The sequence below is a fragment of the Anopheles stephensi genome, chromosome 2, assembly GCF_013141755.1.
Source record: "Anopheles stephensi strain Indian chromosome 2, UCI_ANSTEP_V1.0, whole genome shotgun sequence".
Classification (NCBI taxonomy): domain Eukaryota; kingdom Metazoa; phylum Arthropoda; class Insecta; order Diptera; family Culicidae; genus Anopheles; species Anopheles stephensi.
The window spans coordinates 67014658-67039490 of record NC_050202.1 but is presented as its reverse complement, the minus strand read 5'-3'; the positions used below and the strand labels follow the sequence as shown (position 1 = coordinate 67039490).

General features: G+C 43.5%; 2 protein-coding genes across 9 annotated transcripts in view; one reads left to right on the top strand and one right to left on the bottom strand.

Annotated features, from left to right (window-relative positions):
- Positions 1-24833, bottom strand: part of LOC118504367 (tachykinin-like peptides receptor 86C) — a 58705-nt gene that overhangs the window by 24451 nt on the left and 9421 nt on the right. For 3 of the 8 annotated variants that reach the window (XM_036038769.1, XM_036038766.1, XM_036038771.1), the window contains exons 2-4: positions 21075-21745; positions 16105-16250; positions 11549-11762 (exon numbers count right to left, since the gene is read on the bottom strand). In XM_036038769.1, coding sequence (XP_035894662.1) covers positions 11549-11762; positions 16105-16250; positions 21075-21268 — 554 coding nt within the window. In that variant the 5' untranslated portion in view covers positions 21269-21745. Of the gene's footprint in view, positions 1-11548; positions 11763-16104; positions 16251-21074; positions 21799-24833 lie in introns of those variants that run through there. The other 5 variants (XM_036038767.1, XM_036038770.1, XM_036038765.1 and 2 more) reach the window with 3 other exon arrangements.
- Positions 1729-9910, top strand: LOC118504365 (phenoloxidase 2). Its single transcript, XM_036038762.1, has 5 exons — positions 1729-2458; positions 5560-6242; positions 6330-6769; positions 8845-9026; positions 9102-9910. Exons 1-5 carry the CDS (start codon positions 2161-2163, stop codon positions 9548-9550), a joined length of 2052 nt encoding a protein of 683 aa, XP_035894655.1. The 5' UTR covers positions 1729-2160; the 3' UTR covers positions 9551-9910.

Below are 24833 nucleotides of genomic sequence, written 5' to 3'. Positions count from 1 at the left end.
GAGTTTAGTGATGGTGGTGGCATTCCAGAGAGGGAGCGCGACGAGAAAGTGACGTCAAGTTGCAGGTTCACTGAAATGCACGGCGGCTCATTTTACCCGTTTATGTTTAGTTGTTGGTTTTTTATTTCCCCGGATGCGTTATCCGAGGAATCGTTCGATGGTGCATCGAATTTCATGTGTTTCGTTTTTTGTTTTTCATACAGCGAATGCAATTACCGCTGTGTTTGCGTGTGCTACACGGAAAACTGATCGCTAAGTTAATTATCCCTGTTTGAAGTATTGGTTTCTAAATATATATTCTAACCTCCAACAAACGTAGCCCAATCACGGCACCCGACTAATTGATAGGTCGTTGTTCTTCGAACCCCAATAAAGCTATTTGCGTGCAATGTTTATAATGGGTTAATCAATATCACTTTTCAATGGGGGCGAAGGGAACATTTCATATCGTGTGACATTTTCCCGCCCTAAGGTAGGTACTGTAATCGATGGCACGTGTTCGAGATGCATTGTTCAATAACACTCATGCCGCATTAGCTGGAATAACCGCTTCTTTCCTTCATAGAATTTGACTTCCTGTCAAGACGTATTGCGATCCGAAAAAGAGAGGTAAAGAAAAAAAAACACTCACACGCACACTCGTCCCACACTTTGCCAATCCGCGGATATCTTTAAAAATAATCCACACAGCACACCTACGCTAATGAAATTCGATTAAACGTGCACACGCTAGACAGTCATGTTTAATGTTCACGGTTCCCGGTAAGGTTCGAATATTCGAACACTTCAACCATCGTTAGCGATAAAGTACACTACAAGCACACGCACTCACGCCAACATTATTCACACACACACTCACACACATGGAGAGACAGCCGGGCACATAAATTTCACGGTCGTGCAATTGTGCGAAATTCCAACCCCGACAAATACCTTTTGCTTTCATTGCTTTCGATCGGTGTGTTATCGGGAGAAATTTTGCTGCGACATGCTTCTTCGCTGCGTCAAGTGTGTGTGTGAGTGTGTGGTGGGAACATTATGGGCTTGATAAAATCGTCACTGTTCCTTCGCTGATAAAAATAAGAGTCAAAAATACCTCTTCGCTGGTAGAGACGCATTATTGTTCCGTATTTTTTGGGACTAACCGCAACAAGCGCGATAGCGGCGCGTCAGTCCAGATATATTTGGACTGTTTGGCTGTACGGTTTACGTGCCTCAAGTCTAGGGCAGTGGTCGGTAACCTTTTTTTTATGGCCAATTTGCGTATTTAATTCGTTTAGAAGACTAATATAGTTGGAAAGAGAAACGGGTATAATCTCGAAAATTTAGAGTTAGAGGATATTATATTTAAGGAAATTAAAAAATTCATTTGGTCTGTTGTTGATCTTTAAGCTTAAAGAAACTAAGCTCAAAATACCTTTATATTTTTCACATTTTTTACTGTTCTTTAGTTCAATGAACATGCAAAAGTAAATTAGAGTCTCACATTTCGCTCCGAAGTTCTGCGAGGACTGGTACTTGAGGTTGGAAATTGTATGTGATAATCTGCTGATTAGACAGAATATTGTGAGGCTCTCAACGGAACTTTGTCGACCACTGCGCACTAGTCTAGCGAGATGTGTATGTTGCAAACCGTGAAACTCCGGAACACACGGAACCAATCCAACAGACTTCGTTTGTTTTACGGCGCTTGTTTACATACGTCCCATCCGGTGGGTGAGAGCGATGCGTGAGATGCCTCACGCAAACCATGACCTATGCAGTACGCTTGGATAACATTCACAGTCTGTTGTGGTTGTGGCGCTTGACCGCAGAGAGCGCGATGTTAATGAACTTCTACCGTTTGTTCCGTAGCTGGCCGCCATTGTCGATAAGACGTTCATTTGCAACCGTCAGGAAAAGTTATCACAGATTTTGAGGTTCTTCCACATCACGCAATTCGTGCGTATCATTGACCTTCCGATGCGTAATGCCGCTGGGTGGTATAAAAGAATGCATGCCCGTAGCTACTGTCGGCATACTGTGCGAAAAGTTGACGCGTTTCGGTCGGACGTTAAGCTCCAGTTGTAACGTATCCTTGGCTGTCGTCCTTGGGGCTAGTTTGTGAGACGCAGGTCGCGCGCGTGTGAGAGTGTCTGTGAGCAAGAAAGTGTCAACAGGATGGTGTTCGATAAGAAGCATTTGTTGCTGCTGCTGGATCGGCCCCGGGAACCGGTGTTCATGGGCAAAGGTCGCGTAGTGTTCGACGTGCCGGACAACTATCTTACCGATCGGTATCGACCCATCGGGCCCGAAATCCAGAACCGGTTTGGCGAGAACGCGGAGGAGCGCATCCCGGTCCGCAGCATTGCCCTGCCCGATCTGCGCATTCCGATGTCGCTCGGGCGGCAGGAACAGTTTTCGCTCTTTATTCCACGCCATCGAAAAATTGCCGCACGCTTGATTGACATTTTCATGGGTAAGCATGGGCATAATAGTGGAAAAGGGAAGGTCATTGGTACAGCGTATCGCTTTCTCCCGCAACATACCGTCGTCCGGAGTTCCCGAACGGGAATGCCATACACCATACAGCGACCTTGAAGTGAACGCTCATCCACCAATCAAGGGCAGGGATAAAAAATTAAGATAAATTGCCTTCCTGTTGTAACGCTACCATGCACGGACATCACCATCGCGCACCACATTCTGCTGTCAGCCGTGTCATGCTGGTTTCAAGAGTACACGTTAAATTGCTACCCAGGATGCCATTCCACGGCCACGTGTGTCCGTTCGGTCGCAATTATTGTTGGGACGAAAACGGGATGCTCGAATGTGGTTGGTTATTTCGAGCAGTGTGTTAAAATTGAATACTCAGAGTATGATTGCAAAACGTCCAGGAAGTCATGGTGATGTGGCTAATTCATGCATTAGATTGAGTGAATGATTGCCAACGTTGGAGGAAGAAGCTATTGATATTTTATATTTTCAATGTTACTCAACAACAAATTACAGCCAAAATTTGAACACAGAATCACATTTTCGGTTTCCCAGAACGTTTCGCATTAGTCAATGGCAGTGCATTATACACCATACATGGCCTTAACATTGCTAGGAACCGAATATTCTCGGAAAGCAGAATAGCTTCCTTTTTCATTACTGACGTTTCGTTGAGCAGACATCGAGCAATCGTTTGATCTTCGAATAGTTTCCCAAAACGGCATGTTTAATCTGCCTTTAATGAATTGCTTTAACAAAGATTGTTAATGTGAAGCGTGAGCTTTGGGTAAAATCATCATTTGCATCCATTCAGTCACTAGTTCAAGTTCAAATGCGAAAGCGGTGAGCATAAACGAACAAATATCAATCCAGAGACAAATGATGCAGCTGCTATCCTACGCTTTCCAGTGGTTCCCGGCAACAAGCAATTGATTTCCTTCTTCGACGCTTTCGATCAATGTGTTGCTTGCTGCCTTGACGGCTTTTCATTTGGCCTCGAATTTCCCGCACATTGATTGGAATGCCCAGCCGTAGAACATGGGAAGCATGGGTTCCTCCGGACACCCCCCAGTGGTTTCAGCTTCCGTTCGAAGAGTGACAGAGTCTCATTGAAAGGTGCCGGAAAGAAGCGATAATGTATGCAAACCACGATACGCTTCCCATTTTCGTTTTGAAGCCCTTCGTGACGTAGCCCACAATCAGTTGTTCGGTTCCGTTCTGCTAGCGTTCATTATTCACAGCACAACCGATTCACAGCAGACCGGGGCCGTGTGGTCGACATTAGCGCAAACGGGCGTACGATACCGAATGGTGCCAGGACAATAAATAGCAATCGGACTAATCAAACGTCTTACCGGTATTGAAATAGGTTTCCACTCGATTGCTATCGGGTTGTGCCAACAATAAAGAGCATCGTCACTTTCGTACTTCCTTCTTAAACTTCTTGAGAAGTTTAGGTATGCTTATTAGATCCTGATACGTACCGTCTCGCAAACACTATATCCCAAACGGGCAGACAAAATGAAACTGTCAGTCAAATCGGCTGAAAGTGTTCAACGTACGGCACACGGGCACACACATACACACAGACGCACCCGTACATAGTCCTGGCTGAGAAGGTTTCAACATCAAAGCTCTGCATAACAGGAGCGAACCAGCCGTCTGGTGGAAAAAGCTTTTCCGCGCGCACAGAACTCCACGTGTTTACGGGGTCGCTTGATATGAAAAAAAAAAATTGATAGATACAGGCAGCGCTTTAGCGATAAGAGGCTCTCGGAGTTAAAAGAGAATGATTATTTAATGCTTTCTGGAAAGGTGAGGAGAGTGGCTTGTTGGTGTGTGCTTGTTGAAGCATATGTTAAACAGATTTATTTGATACGTAATATGAACGGAATGTTTAATTACGAGTGTAGATTCCAAAGGGAATGATTATATATGATAAGACGGGGAAAGACTTGGTGTTGGATAAATTGAAAAAAAATCTTTACATTCGTATAGCGATTGCATCAGAATATGATGGAACGGTTTGCTTTCTAAAGCACTGGAAACACTCCAAAACCTACATGTGCTTTGCGTACACATTTGATATGATTCCAGCACCCTGTTGAGTGATAAATGTGGGGACTCGAGCGGCACCTTTTTTTCTTCTAGACGTCGTATCCCTTGACACGATCCGTTTTAATCCTACGCAACGATTTGCTACGCTACGACGAAAAATCAATTACCGTAAAAGCTTCTCCGTGACAAAATTTGTTGATATTAATATTGCTGGAAAAATCACCGACCTTTCATCTGTGCTCATACTCTCGCACACGGGCATTTTCCGCTCACACGCACGCTTGTCTTGGTCCTTTGCGGAAACAGAAACATAAACGCTAAATCAAGACTTGGCCTAACTTTTTCACCCAACCCGTAGGACGCCCGCTGAAGGTCTGGAAATCAAATCTATCCTTCCTAGGAACGAAAACACTTTCCCTGCAAGCCAGGCCCGAGAGTGTGAGATATTGTTCAATTTTTGCACCTTCCGCGGACATCTTTCTTCGGTCCAAATCTAGTTAAAAGTTAACAAACTCGGCACGACAACCTTGGGTGAAGATATTCGGGTTGGGCTCAGCATAATGATGTTCCGTACGCTTTTGCCAGACTTTATATTGTGGCCCCCTTGCTTACTCGGGAAAACATTTGTCTTCGGAGGACTAATGTTTGCGAGCTGCAGTGAGATTTGTTTCCATTAGCTGTGCCGAAGTTCCGTGGGCGATGGGCCGTTGGGCAACGAGTTTGCACAGACAGTGGCAAGGTTAAAAATATTGACAAATGTTTGCCGTGCAATTTAAGCAATTATTTTTTATCAGGCCAAGCGATTTTCGAAGGTAGTTTCAGGAAGGGTGGAAGCGAGGTCACTGCCGTACCGGTACTTACATTGAATGTACGCAAGAATTAACGTTACGAATGAAGTTCCACGAATGCGTTTTACAGTGTACGGTAGAGGCTAGTTAATTTTCGTAAATCCCGGTTTGCTTGGCCTGTTCCTACCACAAACATTGTGCACAATTTCAAAAATGTATTCCTTCGGCACGCTTCCAGGAATGCGGAACGTGGAGGATTTGCAGAGCTGTGCCGTGTTTGCACGTGACCGTATCAATCCGTACCTGTTCAACTACGCGCTTTCGGTGGCGTTGCTACACCGCAAGGATACGCACGATCTCGATCTGCCCACCATCATCGAGGTGTTCCCGGACAAGTACGTCGATTCGAAGGTGTTTTCGCAGATCCGCGAAGAGGCCACGGTTGTACCGGAAGGGATGCGGATGCCGATCGTTATCCCGAAGGATTACACTGCGTCCGACCTGGACGAGGAGCATCGGCTGTGGTACTTCCGGGAGGATATTGGTGTCAATCTGCACCACTGGCACTGGCATTTGGTTTATCCGTTCGACGCTTCCAACCGTGCGATTGTGGACAAGGACCGTCGGGGCGAGCTGTTTTACTACATGCACCAGCAGCTGGTGGCACGGTACAACTTCGAGCGGTTCAGTAACCGATTGCAGCGTGTCAAGCGGCTGAACAACTTACGCGAACCGATTAGCGAGGGTTACTTTCCGAAGCTGGACTCGCTGGTGGCCAGCCGGGCTTGGCCGGGGCGTGTCGATTCCAGCGTGCTGAAGGATCTAAACCGTGAAGCGGACCAGATAAAGCAAGATGTTGCCGATCTGGAGCGCTGGATTGATCGCATCTACGAAGCAATTCATCAGGGCTTTGTCGTCGATGTGAGTTTACGCATTACTGCGCCCCCCCCCCCCCCCCCCCCCACGGTTGGCTAACGTGTGTGCGTAACTGGTTTTGTACTTTACTAGGAATCAGGAAATCGCATCCCACTGGACGAGCAGAAGGGAATCGACCATCTCGGTAACATCATCGAGTCGTCCATCCTGTCCCCAAACAGACAGCTGTACGGCGATATGCACAACATGGGACACGTCTTCATCTCGTACGCTCACGACCCGGACCATCGGCATCTCGAGTCGTTCGGCGTGATGGGCGATGTGGCGACGGCCATGCGTGATCCGGTGTTTTACCGTTGGCACTCGTACATCGACGATATCTTCCAGGAGCACAAGAACAAGCTGCCACCGTACACCCGTTCGCAGCTCACGTTCGACGGGATCTCCATCACCGATATTACGGTGCAGCCCGAGGACGGTCAGCAGAACACGTTCCAGACGTTCTGGCAGCAGTCGGACGTGGATCTGTCACGTGGCATGGACTTTGTGCCGAGGGGGAATGTCTTTGCAAGGTACGTAGTACGTGTTGCGCGACGGGAAGAGGATGCCGAACTTGGCACTCAACAGTTTTCCAGCAGTGCAACTAATTAACGTTCTCTCGTGTGATGTAAAATTCTCGCACACTCACCGCGAGAAATGTATTGCGCCCGTTTGCCGGTGTGAAGGCGTATGTTGTTGCGGTACTGGGTCCTAATTGATTCCATGCAATTTGATTACTGCTAACGAGTTTCTAAGTGGATCAATGCTTACGGCAACCGGTCTGCGACACCGGTTCCAGTGAAAAACGCATAAACATAAGAGTTCGAGTTGACGTGCACAAGCATTACAAATGGCTGCGGCTCAAAAACACCGAATATTCATCATCAATCCATTTCTCACTAATCCCCGTTCTTGTACGCGTGGTATTTGCATGCTGGCACAACATGCTGCCACTGCTCTTTGCATCCTGACTTGTCGGGACCCGGATTGTCGGGTGTCATCAAATGGGTTTCATTTTTCACCTCCACCGTATACTGGTTGGTTGGATCGTGCCCACACATATGGTTGCCACGCACGCTTGTTGTTCGATTGAAATTTAATTGAATTAACATGACTTCCCGCTCGTTATGGTGTGATCGGTGTACGGGGACCGGTGGCATGAGGCCACTTGAAGCGCTTCCTGCCTTTTTCCCTACGTGCACCCGACCGACCACCCGACCGACCGACTGGGTTGGAAAAACTGTAATGCCAGGAGAATGTAAAACGAAAATTCCGGTACGCTCGAACACCCCGGGCCGGATGATGGATGTGCAATGAAGCGTGCCTGTCAGGTTCAGTAGTTTTCAACGGGAATAACATAACCTAGCGTACCATTTGCACAGCTCGCATGTTAAACGACCATTTAGCGTTCGCTGATCTGTTGCAGATGCACGGCTTATGCGCCGAATAACATATTTTTGCACTGGGCCCTTATACGCCCTGCTGTACGTGTTTCGTGTTTTGTGTACAGTAAAAAAGGTGAATCTGTTTTGCTCGAACGGGATCATGATGATGGAAATAGTTTACTGTGTAAATTCCGAAACACAATTTGTCTGATAATGGGTTCTGCTTTTCTAAATAATGCTTTAAGTGCAAATACTGGTTGAAGTGCCCGTGAAATACGTTTGTGGGAATCAAACAAGTTTTTTGACTGTTTCCAATTAAAATGTTACACATTTTTAAAGTACTTAAGTATAATTACCTAATGAGTTGTGATGAACGCATGTTTATGCTGAACTCTTCAATTTTTACCCATCGTCTGGCAATCGTTACGCAAAACAAATTTGCTTACCAAGCACACTGTTTACGATGTTGCATGATTACGCCCAATTTCACCGAAATACCACTGGATGCAAGTGAAAGCTCACTTTGACCCAACTCTTAAACGCACAATGAATAGTTTTTCCACGCACCGTAATGGTGCTTCATTTCACTGTTTTTTGGGAAAATGAGTGTTTCGGCCGCCAGATACGCTTACCTTCTACGTATAATGGTTACGCTTGTAGAAAAACTTGTACGTCTTCGAGCCTCTCCGGCGCTCGAGAAACAATGCAAAAGGAGCTAATGAAAAAACGGCCCAAAAATCACCCCAAATGGATCTCTTACGCGTAGGTACGTGGATGAAAATTAAGTTGGCGAAAGTAATTTAGCTAGGGGAAGTCGGAGCGCATCGCAGGCCGTGGATGGGAAAAAAGTTTGTTCGTTTTAATTACCGTTTTTCGAGCACACATTCGAGAGCAGTGCGATACGAATGTGCGACCCAGCAACGCTCCCGAGCGAACGTGTACGCTTTGTGCGACAAATAGTCTTGGCGCAGCTACTTTCTAAACTAGCAATCTACGTTCGCCGGGAGAAAACATTGGCAACCTACCCTCGTGATGTGATACATTGTTTTTATACTTACAAGTAAGATTTGTGGAGTCCACTTGTAGGAGTTCTATCTCGTGATTAAGTCACTTACATTTGGGAAGCGTAATTAAGAATTGACCCACTTTTTGCCTTTTACATGACAAATGGTGACATTTTGGCAACGGTTCACTTACTCACTTACAAAACTTTTCCGTCAAAGGTTCACCCATCTGCAGCATTCGCCGTTCGTGACGACAATCATGATCGAGAATGATTCGGACGCCCAACGCATGGCATTTGTGCGCGTTTTTCTCGCACCGAAAAATGATGAACGTGGCACACCGATGGTTTTCCGCGACCAGCGACTGTTTATGATCGAGTTGGACAAGTTCCTGGTAGCACGTAAGTATACGCCGGTGTTGCGCCGTTCGCTTGGGTTTTTATGTTTGTTTTTTTTTTGGTTCCATTTTTCCTAAGTGCGTCCCGGCTCGAACCGTATCCGCCGTCGGTCGAGAGAGTCCACCGTAACTATACCGTTCGAGCGCACGTTCCGCAACCTGGATCAAAACCGACCCGAACCGGATACGCCCCAGGAGGCTGAGTTTAACTTTTGCGGTTGCGGTTGGCCGGCCCATATGCTCATACCGAAGGGACTGCCCGAAGGTTTGCCGGCCGATCTGTTCATCATGGTGTCAAACTACGAGGAGGATCGTGTAGTGCAGGATCTGGTCGGTACGTGCAACGATGCTGCCTCGTACTGTGGTGTGCGGGATCGACTTTACCCGGATCGGAAGGCTATGGGGTATCCGTTCGATAGGGCTGCACGCAGCGGTGTGGACAGTTTGGTCAACTTCCTCACGCCCAACATGGCCGTACAGTCCATTACGGTGGTGCATAACGATCGTACCGTAAATAGAACCGGTTAGACGCTTATCCGTCTATATGCTGGCAGGGAGCCATATATAGCAGCTCCAAGAATGAGTTCAAAAAAGTTTTTTTTCTCTCGCTCTCACCATTTTTTCCTAGCAGTTGTTTTCAATTTTAATTATCTTGTGACCAGAGCAAACACACGTTGCAAAACAAGCGAAACGAAAATTAAAATACTTTTTATGATTGTACAGCAATAAAGTTATTATTTGCTACAATATTGTCATACTGCCCAAGTTTAGAACGCATAGCATTGCCTCAGCCTTTTGATCCACTTAGTGAAAGAGCACTCGTTTCGATTTATTAAAAAAATAAACCAACTTAACATTGCACTCAAAATATATTAAAGTTTATAATCATGTGCATTTTTTTATACTATCGTCGATATGAATATAATCTATTTCATTTTCATTGCTTATGTCCATGCACGGGTTTGTTTATTTTCTACTTTATAAAGAATGCTCAAATGCATATTTCACTACCAGGCATCATACATCAAAAGCAAATGAAATTTCATAACTATGATCTCATTTTTCATTCCGTTTGTATTTAAATAATTTATAGAAACATGCTGCAGCATGTTCGTTCAACAACCCGACATGTATTGGATGCCACCCGTCTAAACATCTAAAGCTGAAAGCCTTTTAATGCATCAAAGTACATTTATATAAAATTTATTTATTTGCCAGTGTGATTTCACTGTGATTTCAGTGTGATAGTGCTAATGACGATGATGGTGATGATGCACGTCACATAGTAAAGCCTTGCTACGCAATATATTTGGGACTTTCGTTTAGCTTACATTGCAACGAGTGCGACGGCGGCCTACGGTGCGTATTTATTGTCAAAATGAACGATCGTATGATTGTGAGTGCTTTGGACATGTTAGTGATGAAGTAACTATTTCTGTAGCGAGTAACCGCATCAGAACGATTACATGTTGATTGCTAATTTGTAACACGAGCGCTCAAATCTGGCCCACCAGACAAAATCAAACGATCAACATCGTGACTGGCTCAATTGTCAGTAACGATAGAATTGAGTAACTTGTTTCGTATTTTTGCGAATATACTTGAACAACTACGCATCAATATTCATGATAACCACCAAACTGTGAGGTTAGGTTACACTTTGCGAACAAATCGTCACTAAGAGCAAGCGAAATCTATATGGTAATGGGATGCTTACAAATGCCACTCGCCCTAGCCGCACTCGCACAGAATCACGCACGCTTGGGAAGTGTTGCATAATCGTTTAGATTGCTTGTGAAGTCACACTACCCCTGCTTCTTTTCTCCCCTTCCCTGTAGCCCTGAACGTGAATGGCGTAACGTAACCGAAGACAGCTGTCACCGTGCGATAGCAATCCACCTAAAACATGCCGCTGCTTGGTGGCATTCGTTATTTACCGACACAAGACGATCGATTGCATTACGAAAATATCGCAATCGAGCCTCGTACGTGAATGTGTGCCACCGGTACCGTCAGATTTTTGTAAAAGTTTCGACTCCATGACGGCAATCCTTAACTTGGCGATTGGCATTTCGTGTATCTTCGTTGGCGTACAGTTGACATTTTATCCCATCCGAAATTTGTCTCAAGGATTGGGCTCGAATGCGATCCGGGCGTACGGTTTGTGAAACTTAATTTTCAACCAGAATCACAGAATCGGATGGTGAAAACTTTTGTTATTATATTACGAACATTCAATCATCATCGGAGCATGGCAATCAGTGCGAGTTTTGAAATTCAATCCCTTTTCCAACTTACGGCGTGCTAGAGATACGGGTTTGACTGAGAAGATTGCTCGGGATGCACCACTCGAAGGTTATTTCAACCGAATAGGTGTCATAACTTTTAAAATCTTGTTCACAGTGCCCGAAAAATGAAGCTCTGCTCAATCTGCACGACGACGCTGCTAAGGGAAAGTGTCAGTATACATAGTCAACAAATAAGAAGAGAAACTTAAAATATTACCCCACCCCTGAAGCAACTTACCGATCGAACGAGATTGCCACGAGCGTAAACACGGACGATGCGACAGACATGTTGGCCATGAAGTTGTTTATCGTGCAGTATACCGAACCAAACGGCCAATCGGAGTTGAGCATGAAGATAAAGTTAAACGAGCAGTTCAGCGAGGACATCAGCAGGTCGGCCACGCTCAAGTTCAGCAGGAAGTAGTTTGTTACGGTGCGCATACGACGATGGGCTGTGAAAAGGAGATACAGACAGATGAACGTTCAATTAATTTCACTCCTGCTTTTCACCACTGCAAAAAGTCAGACGGGGCCCCGTTTTGGGGAACTTCAATAAACGAAATGCAGATTACATGATGCCATTGTTACCCACGCAGCATCCATTAATTAGCTTCAGGCCCATCCGGTCGCCCCTGATGATGCACTTGTACGAAGAGCCTTACTTTGTACGGTGAATATTTCTCGAAATCCATTAAACCGTAAAAGAGTGCAAGTGTATGAAGGGCTTTTATAGCGCAGTGCCGTATGTGGATGGGAGAGCAAAGAATATGTTTTTTTTTGTATTATTGTTAAACCTTTCCTGTCTGCACTCAAACGACCTTTACGGCCCGTATGGATGAGCACTCGCAACTGCCATCCTATTTTTCCCCTTTTTGTTACTTGAGAGTTGAAATTCAGTGTACGTTCGAAAAAAAAAAATTGGAACATTCACTCAAAAAAACATGAATTACAATAGTGCTATATAGCTTCGCTGGAATGGCTGCATGAAAAGTGTACATTTTTCTTGGAACACAGACTCGCTGCCACTGTTATTCTAAAGCAAAGAATACGCATACAGCAAACTGAAGTGCTGCATGATGATGGTACGTGCTACATGTGAACGTTAATAAATTTAACAAAAACATCCACCCAAAGGGCCAGCAAGATACGCCGCTTACGGTTTAGGTTATGCAAACTGGAAGCAACTGTACATATTGCTGGAGTCGGGAGAATGCGAAACTCAGCAGCTATTGTAGCAAAAGTTTATTATTGTTGAAAAACTGCGACTATTAGGTAGAAGCCTGTTTGCACGCATTAAAACTGAATGTAAAAATTGCTCTCATAACAAAACTCATAAACCTGTTCGTGCAGCCCGTAGCAAGGAACATTAAACGTAAAATTCCAAAAGGAAGTTCATTAGAAGAGTTAAAACAATTTTGCACATCAAAGCAAATTTGTCCCATCAAGCACGATTGCTCACATACACGTTTTTCTACAGTTACTTGTATGTTATCATGATCCGATTATTTTTATGGAAAAGTAGCTAATTTCCTAGTTACTAGTAAGCCAGTACTTGTAAGTTAGTAAGGTTCTATGAAAGTCGCTTAAGGAATAGTTTGACATGTTTAAGTTAGTGTAGCTTTTATAATCTAATTGTGATTAGAATCTTCTATCGGATTTTCGATCATTTGTACTTTTCCCCGATACACAGCGCTATGAAAAATTCAGAAACTATTTTTAGTCAAAAATGGTTCGATACTTGGCTTTCCCATTACACTGCTTGCATATAAGTCAAGTACTGGGCGCCTCCATATTCAAGAAAGCATTATAACCGATGATTAAAGCAAATCATGCAATCAAAACATTATATGTTTTCTTGAATATGGATTTATTTAAATGTTTCCGATTTTTTTATATTTTATTTAATATAAAGGATTTTATTTAAATGTTTTCGAGTGAAAAAATGCAGCTTTCACAAACTCGAAGTTATAGGCATCCTCATCCCCTCCCTTTTTAACCATAGTACCTAAGTTAAAAGTTTATTTTTCCGGGAATCGACAAAAAACCATGATCTTCAAATCAAATTTTTTAGACAAACAACTTTTCGCTCCGTTTGTCCTGAGGATACCAACATGCAGGGAAAGTATCTGAATTGAGAAAAGAGAAACGCACACAAAAAATGCGTACCAAAAATCTAGCTAACGAGGTGAAAGTCCATGCTCGCTGTCTGCTAGACGATATACCTTTAGTATATACCTGTGGGCCTTGACGGGTATTTCCAAAAAGTTCGACATCGTTAACGGCCTTGCTGGTTGTCAATCAAATTTTGTCGTAGTGTGACTATGTTTTTTTGGTTTTGTTATCGTTTCATTTTGCTCGTTTTCTTTTCCAAGTTTGTTGACTTTTATCGTACACATAACTGTGCACTTTATTGTTGGACATTAAATTGACCACATACCATTTCATTGCATATATTTTATTGAAATTCTCGCACGCTTGCCCTGTAAAGCTAATTAATTTTACGTTGGTGCAGATCAATCATTAAATTTCAATTATTGTCACGTTTCTTTTGCTCTCGGTGTAACAATGCGTCGTTAATTGATTGGAATTGAGCATGATTTTTACGGATTTTTTTTCGTAATAAATGAAATCATGCTTGCCTTTTAGTATGGAGGTTTTTTTAAGCGTTGAGGTAGGGAGACAGTGAAACGATAACTTTAAATTGAAAAGGTCAACAAACCGTTCCATGTTGTTAGAATGAAGATTGATGATTCTCTTATCCTTCGTCAACTTTGTGGACCAATGTAGCTTTCCCTTGCCTAACGATGTATTAATCCGATTAATTTGCCAAAGAATGTTTCTAAACAAACACGAAGCAATTAAGACGTGACTAGTTCGCATCGGGGCTAATTGATTGAGTTAAGCTCAACTTTATAACATTAAAAGCTTTTACTAAATTTCTAATTTTCAACACAGTGCTGTTCCATGGCAAAGTGTTTCAAACTCAATCATTAAAATTATGTGGTGGTATCTTGTTTCACATTGATTCAAACTCCGTTGACCTTTAACTATTTTAATCAACATAATATGCAACGCAATATAAAATGTGGCTCTGCTAATAAACCTAACATCTAACGATGATGCTACCCTACCTAGCATGTTAATAATAGATTCACTTCGATTTTATCAGCCGGCAAAGGAATCCTGCTTTCTTCGCCTCTGCTTGCTGTCCTGCACGGTGTGTGAAAAGTTTTGCATCACCTTCCCATACACAGCAGGTTGACATGTACGCCGTGAAACTATGCAATATGATCGGTTATCTCACACTCGGTCCCTAGGCTTCCGATAGCGAAACCCTTTAGCAAAAACTTTGACAGACATCCTAACCTTGCGTTGGCGAGCCAAGATAAATACAGCCCACTCTCTAACCTTTGATGTTTGAAAACGCTGCGTTCCTTCACGCAAACAAACCGGTGGCAAACGATGATTATGTGTGTGCCAAATGTATGCTTACCCACTGCCATGATGCTGGCTAGAGCATAATTTGCTTTAAAATACCAGTTGAGCAAGATAGCTAGCGTTGACATGTGGCATGTGCGAGTGTGTCCAAGACAATTTTCTTCAACTTTAAGTCCAGCAAAACTAGACGCATTAAAGTTTTCGCAACATGGCTGAACTTAAACGAGCTATATTGGACTTTAATATAAGTATACGGGACGTACTGCTCACGACAGACCGCACAGAAAACCGTATGTAACGTTTGAATAATTACACGCCGCACTGCATTTTATGAGCGATAACACAAACGTCACAGATTTGACATTACAAAACGATTCAGTGCTGCATTAAGCAATGTTTTCGTACGCAGAGATAACATCCATTGCCGGTTTTTGCTTGCTGGCACGCTTGCCACTTGATAAGGGCATTAACAATGCATTTGCAATGTCACCGAGCAATTATGTATCGATTATATTCAATTTAGCAAATTATCAGCGATCTCGTGTTGACATTGCCTCCAAAACCAATTACCGACCCCAGCCCTCCTTCCCAGTCTCGCCAGTTCGGGTAACGGGAGATCGTACCGATAAAATAAATGATGACAATTTCACCCTGCCACCAAATCTGAAACTCGCGCCAACCGAACCAGACTCAGCTGACCCTAATTAGTGTGCTATGCAGTCAGTATCCTTTTGCTCGTGGCTTCCAGTAGCAGTGATCACTGTGTGTGAAGCGCAAACGGAAAACAATGGCGTTTCACGGAGCTGAGACATCATGGTTTAGCGGAAGCGTGTAATGACTGTGTGCCACTTGCAAAATTACATTTATCAGGAAGCTGATGAAATTATCTGCTTGAGATATGGATAACGGATGGACTGTCTCTTGAAGAGAGACAATATTGTGTGTTTTATGAGGCGATTACTGAATTCCTTTTCCAACATAAAACAAATTTATCGATAATCTGCGTCCTTCGAAATTAAACAATGGAATATAAACATGTTTTAATCTGTTTATTAAAAACAGGAAAACAAACGGAACGTATCCGGGAAAGTGACAATGAGGAGCAACTTTAATTGTGTCAGTCTTCTTGTTTGTCAAATCAATGTCACGATTAGCAGAACCGCGCTACCGCCTAGGCACGGTTGACCGGGCTGAAACATGTTAAATTTTAGCCGCGCAACAGCGCTAGACAACCTTGAAGGGGTGTGCCTCGCTAGATTGATGCTTTCTAATTACTTGCTTCATCCAAAAGCGCAAAAGCAAATTAATAGATCGGATAAATACCGACCGCCGAGCTGGCGCTGGAAATCCACTTACCAAGCACGATCCACAGGACGATACAGTTGCCGGTGATGGCCACGAGCAGCATCGCGCCAAACACTACGCCCCAGGCGGTCTTCAGCTGCCAGGGCAGCTCGTACGGGCTTTTGGTGGTCGGGAACAGGCATTCCGTGATGAACTCCCTGCGAACGAAAGAAACGCACAAACGCGTAAGCATCTTGTCGCACGCCCATCTTCAACTGATATGTGTGTATGTGTGTGTGAGTCGGTCGGTCCATGAGAGTGTGTATATTTGGAGAAAATTTACGATTACCAAAATAGATGCTCGTGTGGTAGAATTAATCATCACAAGCTGTACGTCGGACAAAGGATCGCTGACAGACGGAAGGCTTCAAGACACGGGAACGTATTCCATTGGCAACCACAACTAACAAGCCGACTATGCTGGGTGGGCCGAAGGTGTAGAAGCAATCCTTCTGCAACTTCCAGAACTAGCACGAAACACATTCCCATTTGATTTGATGGTTCGCTGTAGCCTTCCGGTCGAAATATCCTACCAAAACCCATTCACATCACGTCCGGACTTAACCGCAAAGACGACGATATTTCTGTCGCTCAATTAATTTCCGTTTAGTGCCTGACAGGGACAAAAACCGAACGCTACGGGAAGATATTGCCACGTGTTTCTACGACATTACGGCACGAGATTGAGTCGAGGCGGAAGTTTGGTGGGAACTTCCGATGCTACCACCATTCAATCTATGCATTGGTAGCGCATGTGGGTGTGTCTAAGCATGTGTGTGTGTAAGTGTGTTTGTGAGTGTATTTTGCTCTTGCACAAATCCGATGCCTGTGCTGGTTGAAGCACTACACAAAAACATGAACTCCCTATTCAGCGCCAGAAAACATGATAAAGCTATTTCGGGCGGAATGTATCGTGAGTCTCTCGTCACACTCACGCACGCAGGCCATTACTCTTATGGAATGACTTCAGACCGCGTTACACAACCGATGAATGTAAATAAATGGCAACCAACTATTGATTTGATTTAAAGCCAATAAAAGTTTAATTACTTCCCTTCGCAGCGCAACACACGATAGTGTGGTTTGACTTATTTTAATTGAATAGTTTTCTCGATGACTTATACTGCCGGCACGCGATTTGTAACGAGGTTTACGCTGCATCATCAAATACACTTTCCCTGGGCAAAGTTATCAAGGAAATGAACATCGATAAAATTATATTCATCGGATTAAGTGTATTGGTTAGGTGCACAAGCCTGGTAGTATGCAATGTTTTATCGTCTATGTTACCATTCATCTAAGGCAAATGGATTGGCGAAATGCTTGGGTGACTTCAAATTTGTTAAATTTGAATACGATCGCCGGATGAGCCACATTAGTTCTTGCTATTATTTTATGACTGTACAACCTCGATATGTCTTGCCATTCTGCTTTCCTTGATTGGATTTCACTCGGAGCCGAGCAGTCAGTCCAGGGATATTCTTAAGTGCCATACCATACCTGTTTAGATGTTTGCAACAGTATAGATTTCAACCTGGTGATAGAAATTTTATGTACGAGAATCAGTTCTATTTATTCTCCTCTTGCTGCAACTCGAGAGATACTGGCAAGCCATTTTTGGCTTTCTCGACATGATTTTATCGTAAGGGAACGATGTGCATGACGATTGTTACCAGTTCTTTAATCTCTTTAGCAAAAACGAGGCTTCTTTTTATACAAAAGAAACTGACAAGAGAATCAAAACCATTCTGAAACTCAGAAAATAATGAATGCTTTGTTTTGTGATAGGAATCAACAATAGTTGACGTTGATGCTTATCGAATGATGTACTATACTAGGCTTAGTTGTTTCATTTGAGTCGTTTTCAATTAATTTTTTGATTAAATTTTGCACTGAATTGTACTTCTGCTCTAGTTCTAAATGTCTAAGTTTTCATATGAAGAAGCTAAGCAAGGGTATTAGCAAAATATTTTTCCCGCGAAATCGGTAAGATAAAGGATACCAGCATGTGTGCTGTTCATGACATAAACCGGTGATGTCCGAACAATCAAGAAGTTACGTAGCCACGTTTGACTGTGTTATAATACATGTTATTACACATCCTTATAATATCAACCTACAGCACTAAATAAATTAAAACTTGTTTAATTTCTACAAACGCAAATGATCCGCACAAATACTCCAAAATACGTCACAAGTTTTCCTAGTTTTAATTATACAGAGGGGAACAGTTTTCCCGCAAGGCGTAAACTTTCGTTCCAAACAGCAGTGGGCTGGTGAACGAAAGCATTGCAAACACCGTCGCCAAATAAACTTTTTGAATAATGTATACACAAACACGTCGAACCAATCGAACAATTTTCCTTTAACTCACTTGAACTTCCGAACGGATACTGCCAACGCAAGAAGCGGTTGAAACGATGGCCCGGCGTACGGTTCTGATAGCTAATAGTCATCGGTTACGGAGTTCGGGCGATCCAGTATGCATCCCGCACTGCTAAAGGAAGCTTTCCAGGTTTTACCATTGATCTGCATATTGCATACATGTATGAACCGGCACAGTACGGCTTACTGCTGCTGCAACACATTCTCGGAAGGACTGCAACAGGGCTGGCTGACAATGGCAGCGCCTGGGGAGTGCTGTCATTGCGAACGGCATCATGCATACGCGGGCGTACATTTTCGGTTCGTACGTACGGACATGGCACGAACCGTTCTTTTTTTACATTTGGCTTTCCCACTTACGTTACGCTGGAAAGTCAAAACCTAAAAGCCTGCCCAGCGCAGCACCGAGAACCGTGAATTGCTCGTGGAAAATTGACAATAGGGTCACATTGAAATATCGCTTCGTGGAGCTGTCGATGGAAAGCGTTCCGTTCGTAACGCACCATCAACAATTGCAATATTATGGCATTGGTGTGGCGTAATGTACTTAGAGAACTAACTGTCACACACTGTCGAATGTGGGGTCTGGTGAATAGCATTTACGGTACCTCATCAATTATTCGGTCCATGCCGAGCGCACGTATGCTGCCCCAAGCCCGCACCGACATTTCTCCTAACACATTTTAATTTGAGCTATTCTTATTCGCAGTTGGGAAATTCCCCGGTGGCCAACGTATTGACGGTCCTTGGCTGTGGTGTATGGAAGGCGGTGGTTGAAAATGGAACTTTTCCATCTGATTGAGTGACTAAACTAAATGCTGTCGAGTGTTACCTTATCTTACATATTGTGTTCTTTGTTCTCAGGGGACTTTAGCACACTTGAAATGTTCACATATGATCTTACGATGCTTCGCTTTTTTCTCGTTTGTGCGATACCGTATGTGCTGTGGCTAAGAACATCACAAAAATTCATTTAACCGTTGGAACATTGATAAGCAAAAAGCAAAATTCGTACTTCCAGTTGGAAGTAGATAGAAATGACTTCAAAATAACATTTCTTGCTCATCAAAACAGCTCTGGCTCTTTGTTCTGGTGCAATTTTACACTTTGTTATATTTTGCACGACAGCAATGCTATAGGCAGCATATTTAGCATCTTGATAAACTGTATCCTGCAGCTCCAGTCGTCCCGCTCGTAAAGTTAATATTTCCGTGCCTCATCTTTCTTTTGACTGCAGAATTCCCGTTTTTTCCCCTCCCAAAGCACCACTTCATAAAATGCCCGGCTCATAACAACTCGCATGGGTTCATCACAATGCCTTAGTACCGAGACGAATGGTAACGAACTTGAACCTGTAAGAAACAAAAACAACCTCCTCCAACGAGTTGGTGATACTGTAATCCAAGCAGAAGTTAGAAGTGTTACAAACAAACGGTTCGTCTTTTGCTCGTGTTTATTCGTAAAGTTGACAGCCGTACAGAATCCTCCTCAGTCAATGTTTTACTGTCGGTTTCTGGTCTGGTTTTTTATTTGTCGGTTGAAATGTTAAGGGGCCCGAATGCATAATTTATCGGTTCGGGGACTGTTTATTTCTCTTTGGCATGCTGTCATTGCATCTTTTATCCTTCCGGAAAACTTGATCCGCCCGCGCAACGTATGCACCTGTCACTAGTCTTTTCCGCGTGTCAACTTTCCTTCACAAACAATACGTCGTTCTAGAGAAAACAAGGAATGTTGGTGGCAAATCAAAAATGAAAATGTTGACCATGTTGGTAGCATCAACACATTGTTTTAACCTTCGGTTGCTGTCACTGACAGAGAAGGATTAGTGAAGAAAGGGTTCTGCTGGACGTGTGTTAAAAAATTACCGCATAGCAAAAAAACGCTTCATGTCCCAGTAAGCAAGCATTTGAAAAACAGGCAATCGAGAAAAAAAAATATAACAAAATCACCAGGAGCTACACCCAGTTAACCGCAAAGTCTTCCTCGTTTTCTGAACCTCGAAAGCCTGCCGTTTGAACGGCAAACAGTTGTCATGGTAAAATTAAACCCTACCATGATTTAAATTACGACAAAGCGTGCCTGCCCGAAACGTTGTTTGCTTAAGTGTGCAAAACGCAACACTACACCTGGCTTAACGCAACCGGGTTTCTGATTTTTCACAATTCCCATGAACTTCCGCCATCGTCGTTCTCCTGTTTGTGGTTTATCCAGTGCGCCCCGCAAGCATCGCGTGTAGGTGTGAGTTTAAACAATTTCCTTTCTTTGAAAATCAATTTGCCTCTGTCTTTCAACGACTCCTTATTATACATAAACTTTACGTGAATGGATTTCTAGCTGGCACGATGAACACATTATACCAAAAAACCGCACAAACCGTAGACACTCGCTGCTCGCAACCTTCGCAAGTTTGCATAATGTTTCTACCCAGCACAAACCCACATGAGCAAGCATTTCGTGCGCTTGTTCCATTGTTTAGATAATTTCCGATAAATTATTCAACAACTAACACAACCAGCTTTACCACGCGTCCCCTCAACACCGTGCTCTCGAGTCACCGGACGTCACCGGAGATAGTCGCTGCGATGCCTTCTTACCTTAGCGTTAGCAGGTCGGCTGACTTGGGCACGTACCCACGGCTTCTGGTAATCATTTCGCCCAACACGTCGAGCACTTCCGTCCGATTCAGTTCGCCGATCACGGTGGTATTGAAGTCGGTCGACCAGGGAAACCGCAGAACGGTCGCCTGGGTACAATTTATCAACAGCTCCAGCTCGACCGACTCGCTCATTTTGCGCAGCGTTTGGGGCGTGCTAGCGCTGTGCAACGGACGCTGGTCGAATAGGGAGGTTAACGGGGGTGCTTAACTTTCACACCTTTTTGCCAAGCTTCCGGGAAAACACTCACAACTTATCGCGCAGACACACCTTAACCTCAGCATCCTCGGCAACCCTGCTCGTCCGGTTCGATCGCACCGAACACCGAACGGGACATCTTGTCCGGTTTGCTGCGGTTAACGCTAGACGCAGCACAAAACATGGCACAAATCAGTTCCAGCAACACGTACAAAACACGGTTGTATCGTAATTTTTCTCTCCATTTACGGACGACACTGTCCGGTAGATTTCCGTTCTTTTTTGGACACTTTTTCTTTCTCTCGGTTTACATGGCGAACTGCTGACTGGATAAAACGGGGCCAGGATTCAACTTTTCAACATTCCGGTCACTGGTACACTGGCGCTCACTAAAATTTGGGGTCACTGGGTTGCTGAAATTGGAAACTGACATGCCACTCAGGGAAACTTTCGCTCCTGTTTCGCACTGCATCATCTCCGCTTAGATTTATTTCATTCACAACGTCACACACAAACAGACACGTACGACACACACACAGAAACTCTGAGGGTTAGGTTGATTGCACTTTTTCTCGTGAAAAATTGAAAAGATTCGCACTGGTTATTCGGTGTGACGTTGTGTTAGTTTCTTTTTGCGTTTGGACAAAAAGTTCATTCATTTGGAATACTCATTCAGTTTGGTTGAGTTTTGTCTGAACTGCTCTTACTGTCTGGGTATTTTTTTTGGTGCAAATTCATTTGAACAATAATTAGAAATAATTCAAAACGTAAAGAGCAGGAACAAGTAGTTTTTTTTCTTTTCATTCAGATTTGCTCTGTAGATGCCTGTTCTGAGAACTACACTCCACTTCGTAGCACACGTTCTACCATCCAAGCACAACTAATCGATGAGCATGCGGAGTGAAGTATTAAAGTTTTATTTCGGATTTTGTTGGATACAGCATCAAGCTGTTACAACGATTCAGATAATTTTCCCCAAAAATGTCTTTAATGGAAAAACACATTCGTTCTTCTATAAATGTTACGATGCAATGGCCATTGGAAAAACAAAAACAAACTTTCACGGAGATAGAAAATTTGTTTCATTGCACCACACGAGGACTTCAGTGGAATATTGCCTATTTTAAGCCATTTTGTAGGCAGATTGTACCTTTTATAACACTGTTTGGTAATGGTTGAAGGTATGGAGTTTTTGGGATTTTTTTTACTGGAGTTTTCGTAATGAAACTAGTGATAAAATAAGTAAAAAAAGTGAGAAAATAAGCAGAATTTGTACTGTTAGCATGACACTGAAGTTCTATACAAAAAGCTCAATTTCAACGCTTAGGAAAAACTGTAAACACACAATCTTTATCAAGCTTTTTACGAATTTCCATACGAGTTTCGTAAAATTCCATTCGAACGATTGGAAATGATTGATTTCATTCATTTCCTCATCCGATTATGAAACAATCTGTTTCAATAACGCATATCACTGGCCGCGTGAAGCTTTTCGTAGATTGAATCAATTAAAATCGCTCGATGCCTCATATTTACGAAGCTCTCTCCAGCGGGAATCGCTCGAAACGAAATGGAAACCCCTTTGCCACGCTTTATTGGCGCTGAGCGGTGATCGTTTTCCCGATCTCATACATCGGCTCTACCCTTTTTCCAGTCACTGAAGATGGGGCCAATTGTAAATAAATAAGACTCCGTTTAGCAAACCCATCCGCGCATTATACCTGGCCTTTGTCCCCGGCTATTTGCTTATTGCCTTGGCAGCATTCTGTTTGCAGTGCGACAGTTAAGTTATGGAACGAGCTTCAAACCCAATTTCCCAACCCCTTAAAGCAAACACTTTGCTCTGAGTGCCGTTTGATTTTTAAAGCGAGTGAAGTTTCTACCTTTTCCCCCATTATTCATTACATTACCATCCTAGAGTAGAGTGTAGAGTGTAGATGTGGAGTATAATTATCGGATCCAGGCATCGCATACGGACGCTAATTAGGAGTACGGAGCAAAGTGGCAAAATAAATTCTTGTCAAAATAAATATCTGTCGGGTACATCGCACCTTGCACGTAATCAATGCTTTAATTGGCCATTAACCTAGGCTGAGTGCGAGTGCTGATGGTGTGCCATGCGCACGGTCCAAATTTTTCCTCTACTCACACAGCTGCTAACCGGTTGAAAACAGAAAACCGCACCACTACAAACACGAACGAAGCAGCATCTGCAATGCTTCTGTTTTTTTCTCTTTTGTTGGGAATGTGTACCCCGAAAAGAATGCGCCGTACGTAACGCTGCTGTCATGCTGACGTTCTTCCAAGAAGTAATCCAATTAGGTAAGCTTCATGGTAAATTACGTATAGTATGTGTAACAACTTTAACAAACCCCACCTAGCTTTAGCCAAAAAAAAAAAATGAAAAGTTTAGCGTGAATAACTTCAGGGCGGTTGATGCAAAAGAAGACTTAACAATTTTTGTGGATACGCATTCAGATTTCAACGAAGGTTTCAGGATTGCAAAAACTTTTTCACTCGTAGCGGGGTATATGATACATTCACTGCAAAAAGTATTTTAATACGTTCTAGTTAAATTTATTTTGAACACACACAAATTCTCAATAGTTTTTGTATGATTTCAGTTGAATGCAATAAAAACAAATCATTCTAAACCACAGCGCAACCAGAAAAAGCTCAACTAAACCAGCTTAACAACTTTCGTCCCTGAATGTATGCACCCCGCGCACCGTTGCTCGCCAACACACACATACGCACGTAAATCTCGCATCGGTACGGAGAGCGGGCCATTATTATTTCCCACTAAACGCTGCATTAACGTTTGCCAAACAAACAAATTAAGTGATGTTTTACTGCCGTTACTTCCTAGCTGGATAGCACCCTGCCGCTCCATGGTCTTCTGCCATGTTAAACCGTTGGCGGTCTAACTTGCATGACAGCACACACTTTAACGGACTTTTTTGGTGTGCGTAATTGCTTCGAGAGATTCGTTGGGCAGCAAGGATACGCTCCGTGCCGTAAGTAACCGCAAAGCGGACCGATCATTTACTGTATCGCAGGCCTTGCTTTATGGACGCTTACGCCGTACGCCATTTATCGGGTAGGCCGAGCAGGAGCAACAACAAAAAACCCGCTCAGCGTTTAACCGTTGCCTTGCTGTTTGTTTACGAGCCCACGAATCAACCAGCCGATTTATTGCCTATTCGCACCAGTTTTTTGGGTTGACGCGCAAAAAGGGACAGGAGCCGGGCGGTGAAAAGCCTTTGCACATCGAATCAAGCTGTATGCTAATGGCATGCGGAGTAGGTTGGATGTATCACACACATGCACACCCGCGGGCAAACACACACACACATGGTAAGGATTTAAGCGTCGAACGAGCCCTGTTTAGGGAAACTCGTAAAATAAAGCAATCGATGATAGTAGACATAAAGCCATCGGGTATGATTTAGTTTGTTGATAAGGTTTTAACCCTCTGTGGGAAGGTACGTGCCGTGTATC

Excerpts from the sequence above, each read along its gene's own strand:
- LOC118504365 (XM_036038762.1), top strand. The coding sequence starts at position 2,161 with ATGGTGTTCGATAAGAAGCATTTGTTGCTGCTGCTGGATCGGCCCCGG. Across the intron at positions 6,243-6,329 it reads ATCAGGGCTTTGTCGTCGAT|GAATCAGGAAATCGCATCCC; the intron begins GTGAGTTTACGC and ends GTACTTTACTAG. Across the intron at positions 9,027-9,101 it reads GGACAAGTTCCTGGTAGCAC|TGCGTCCCGGCTCGAACCGT; the intron begins GTAAGTATACGC and ends ATTTTTCCTAAG.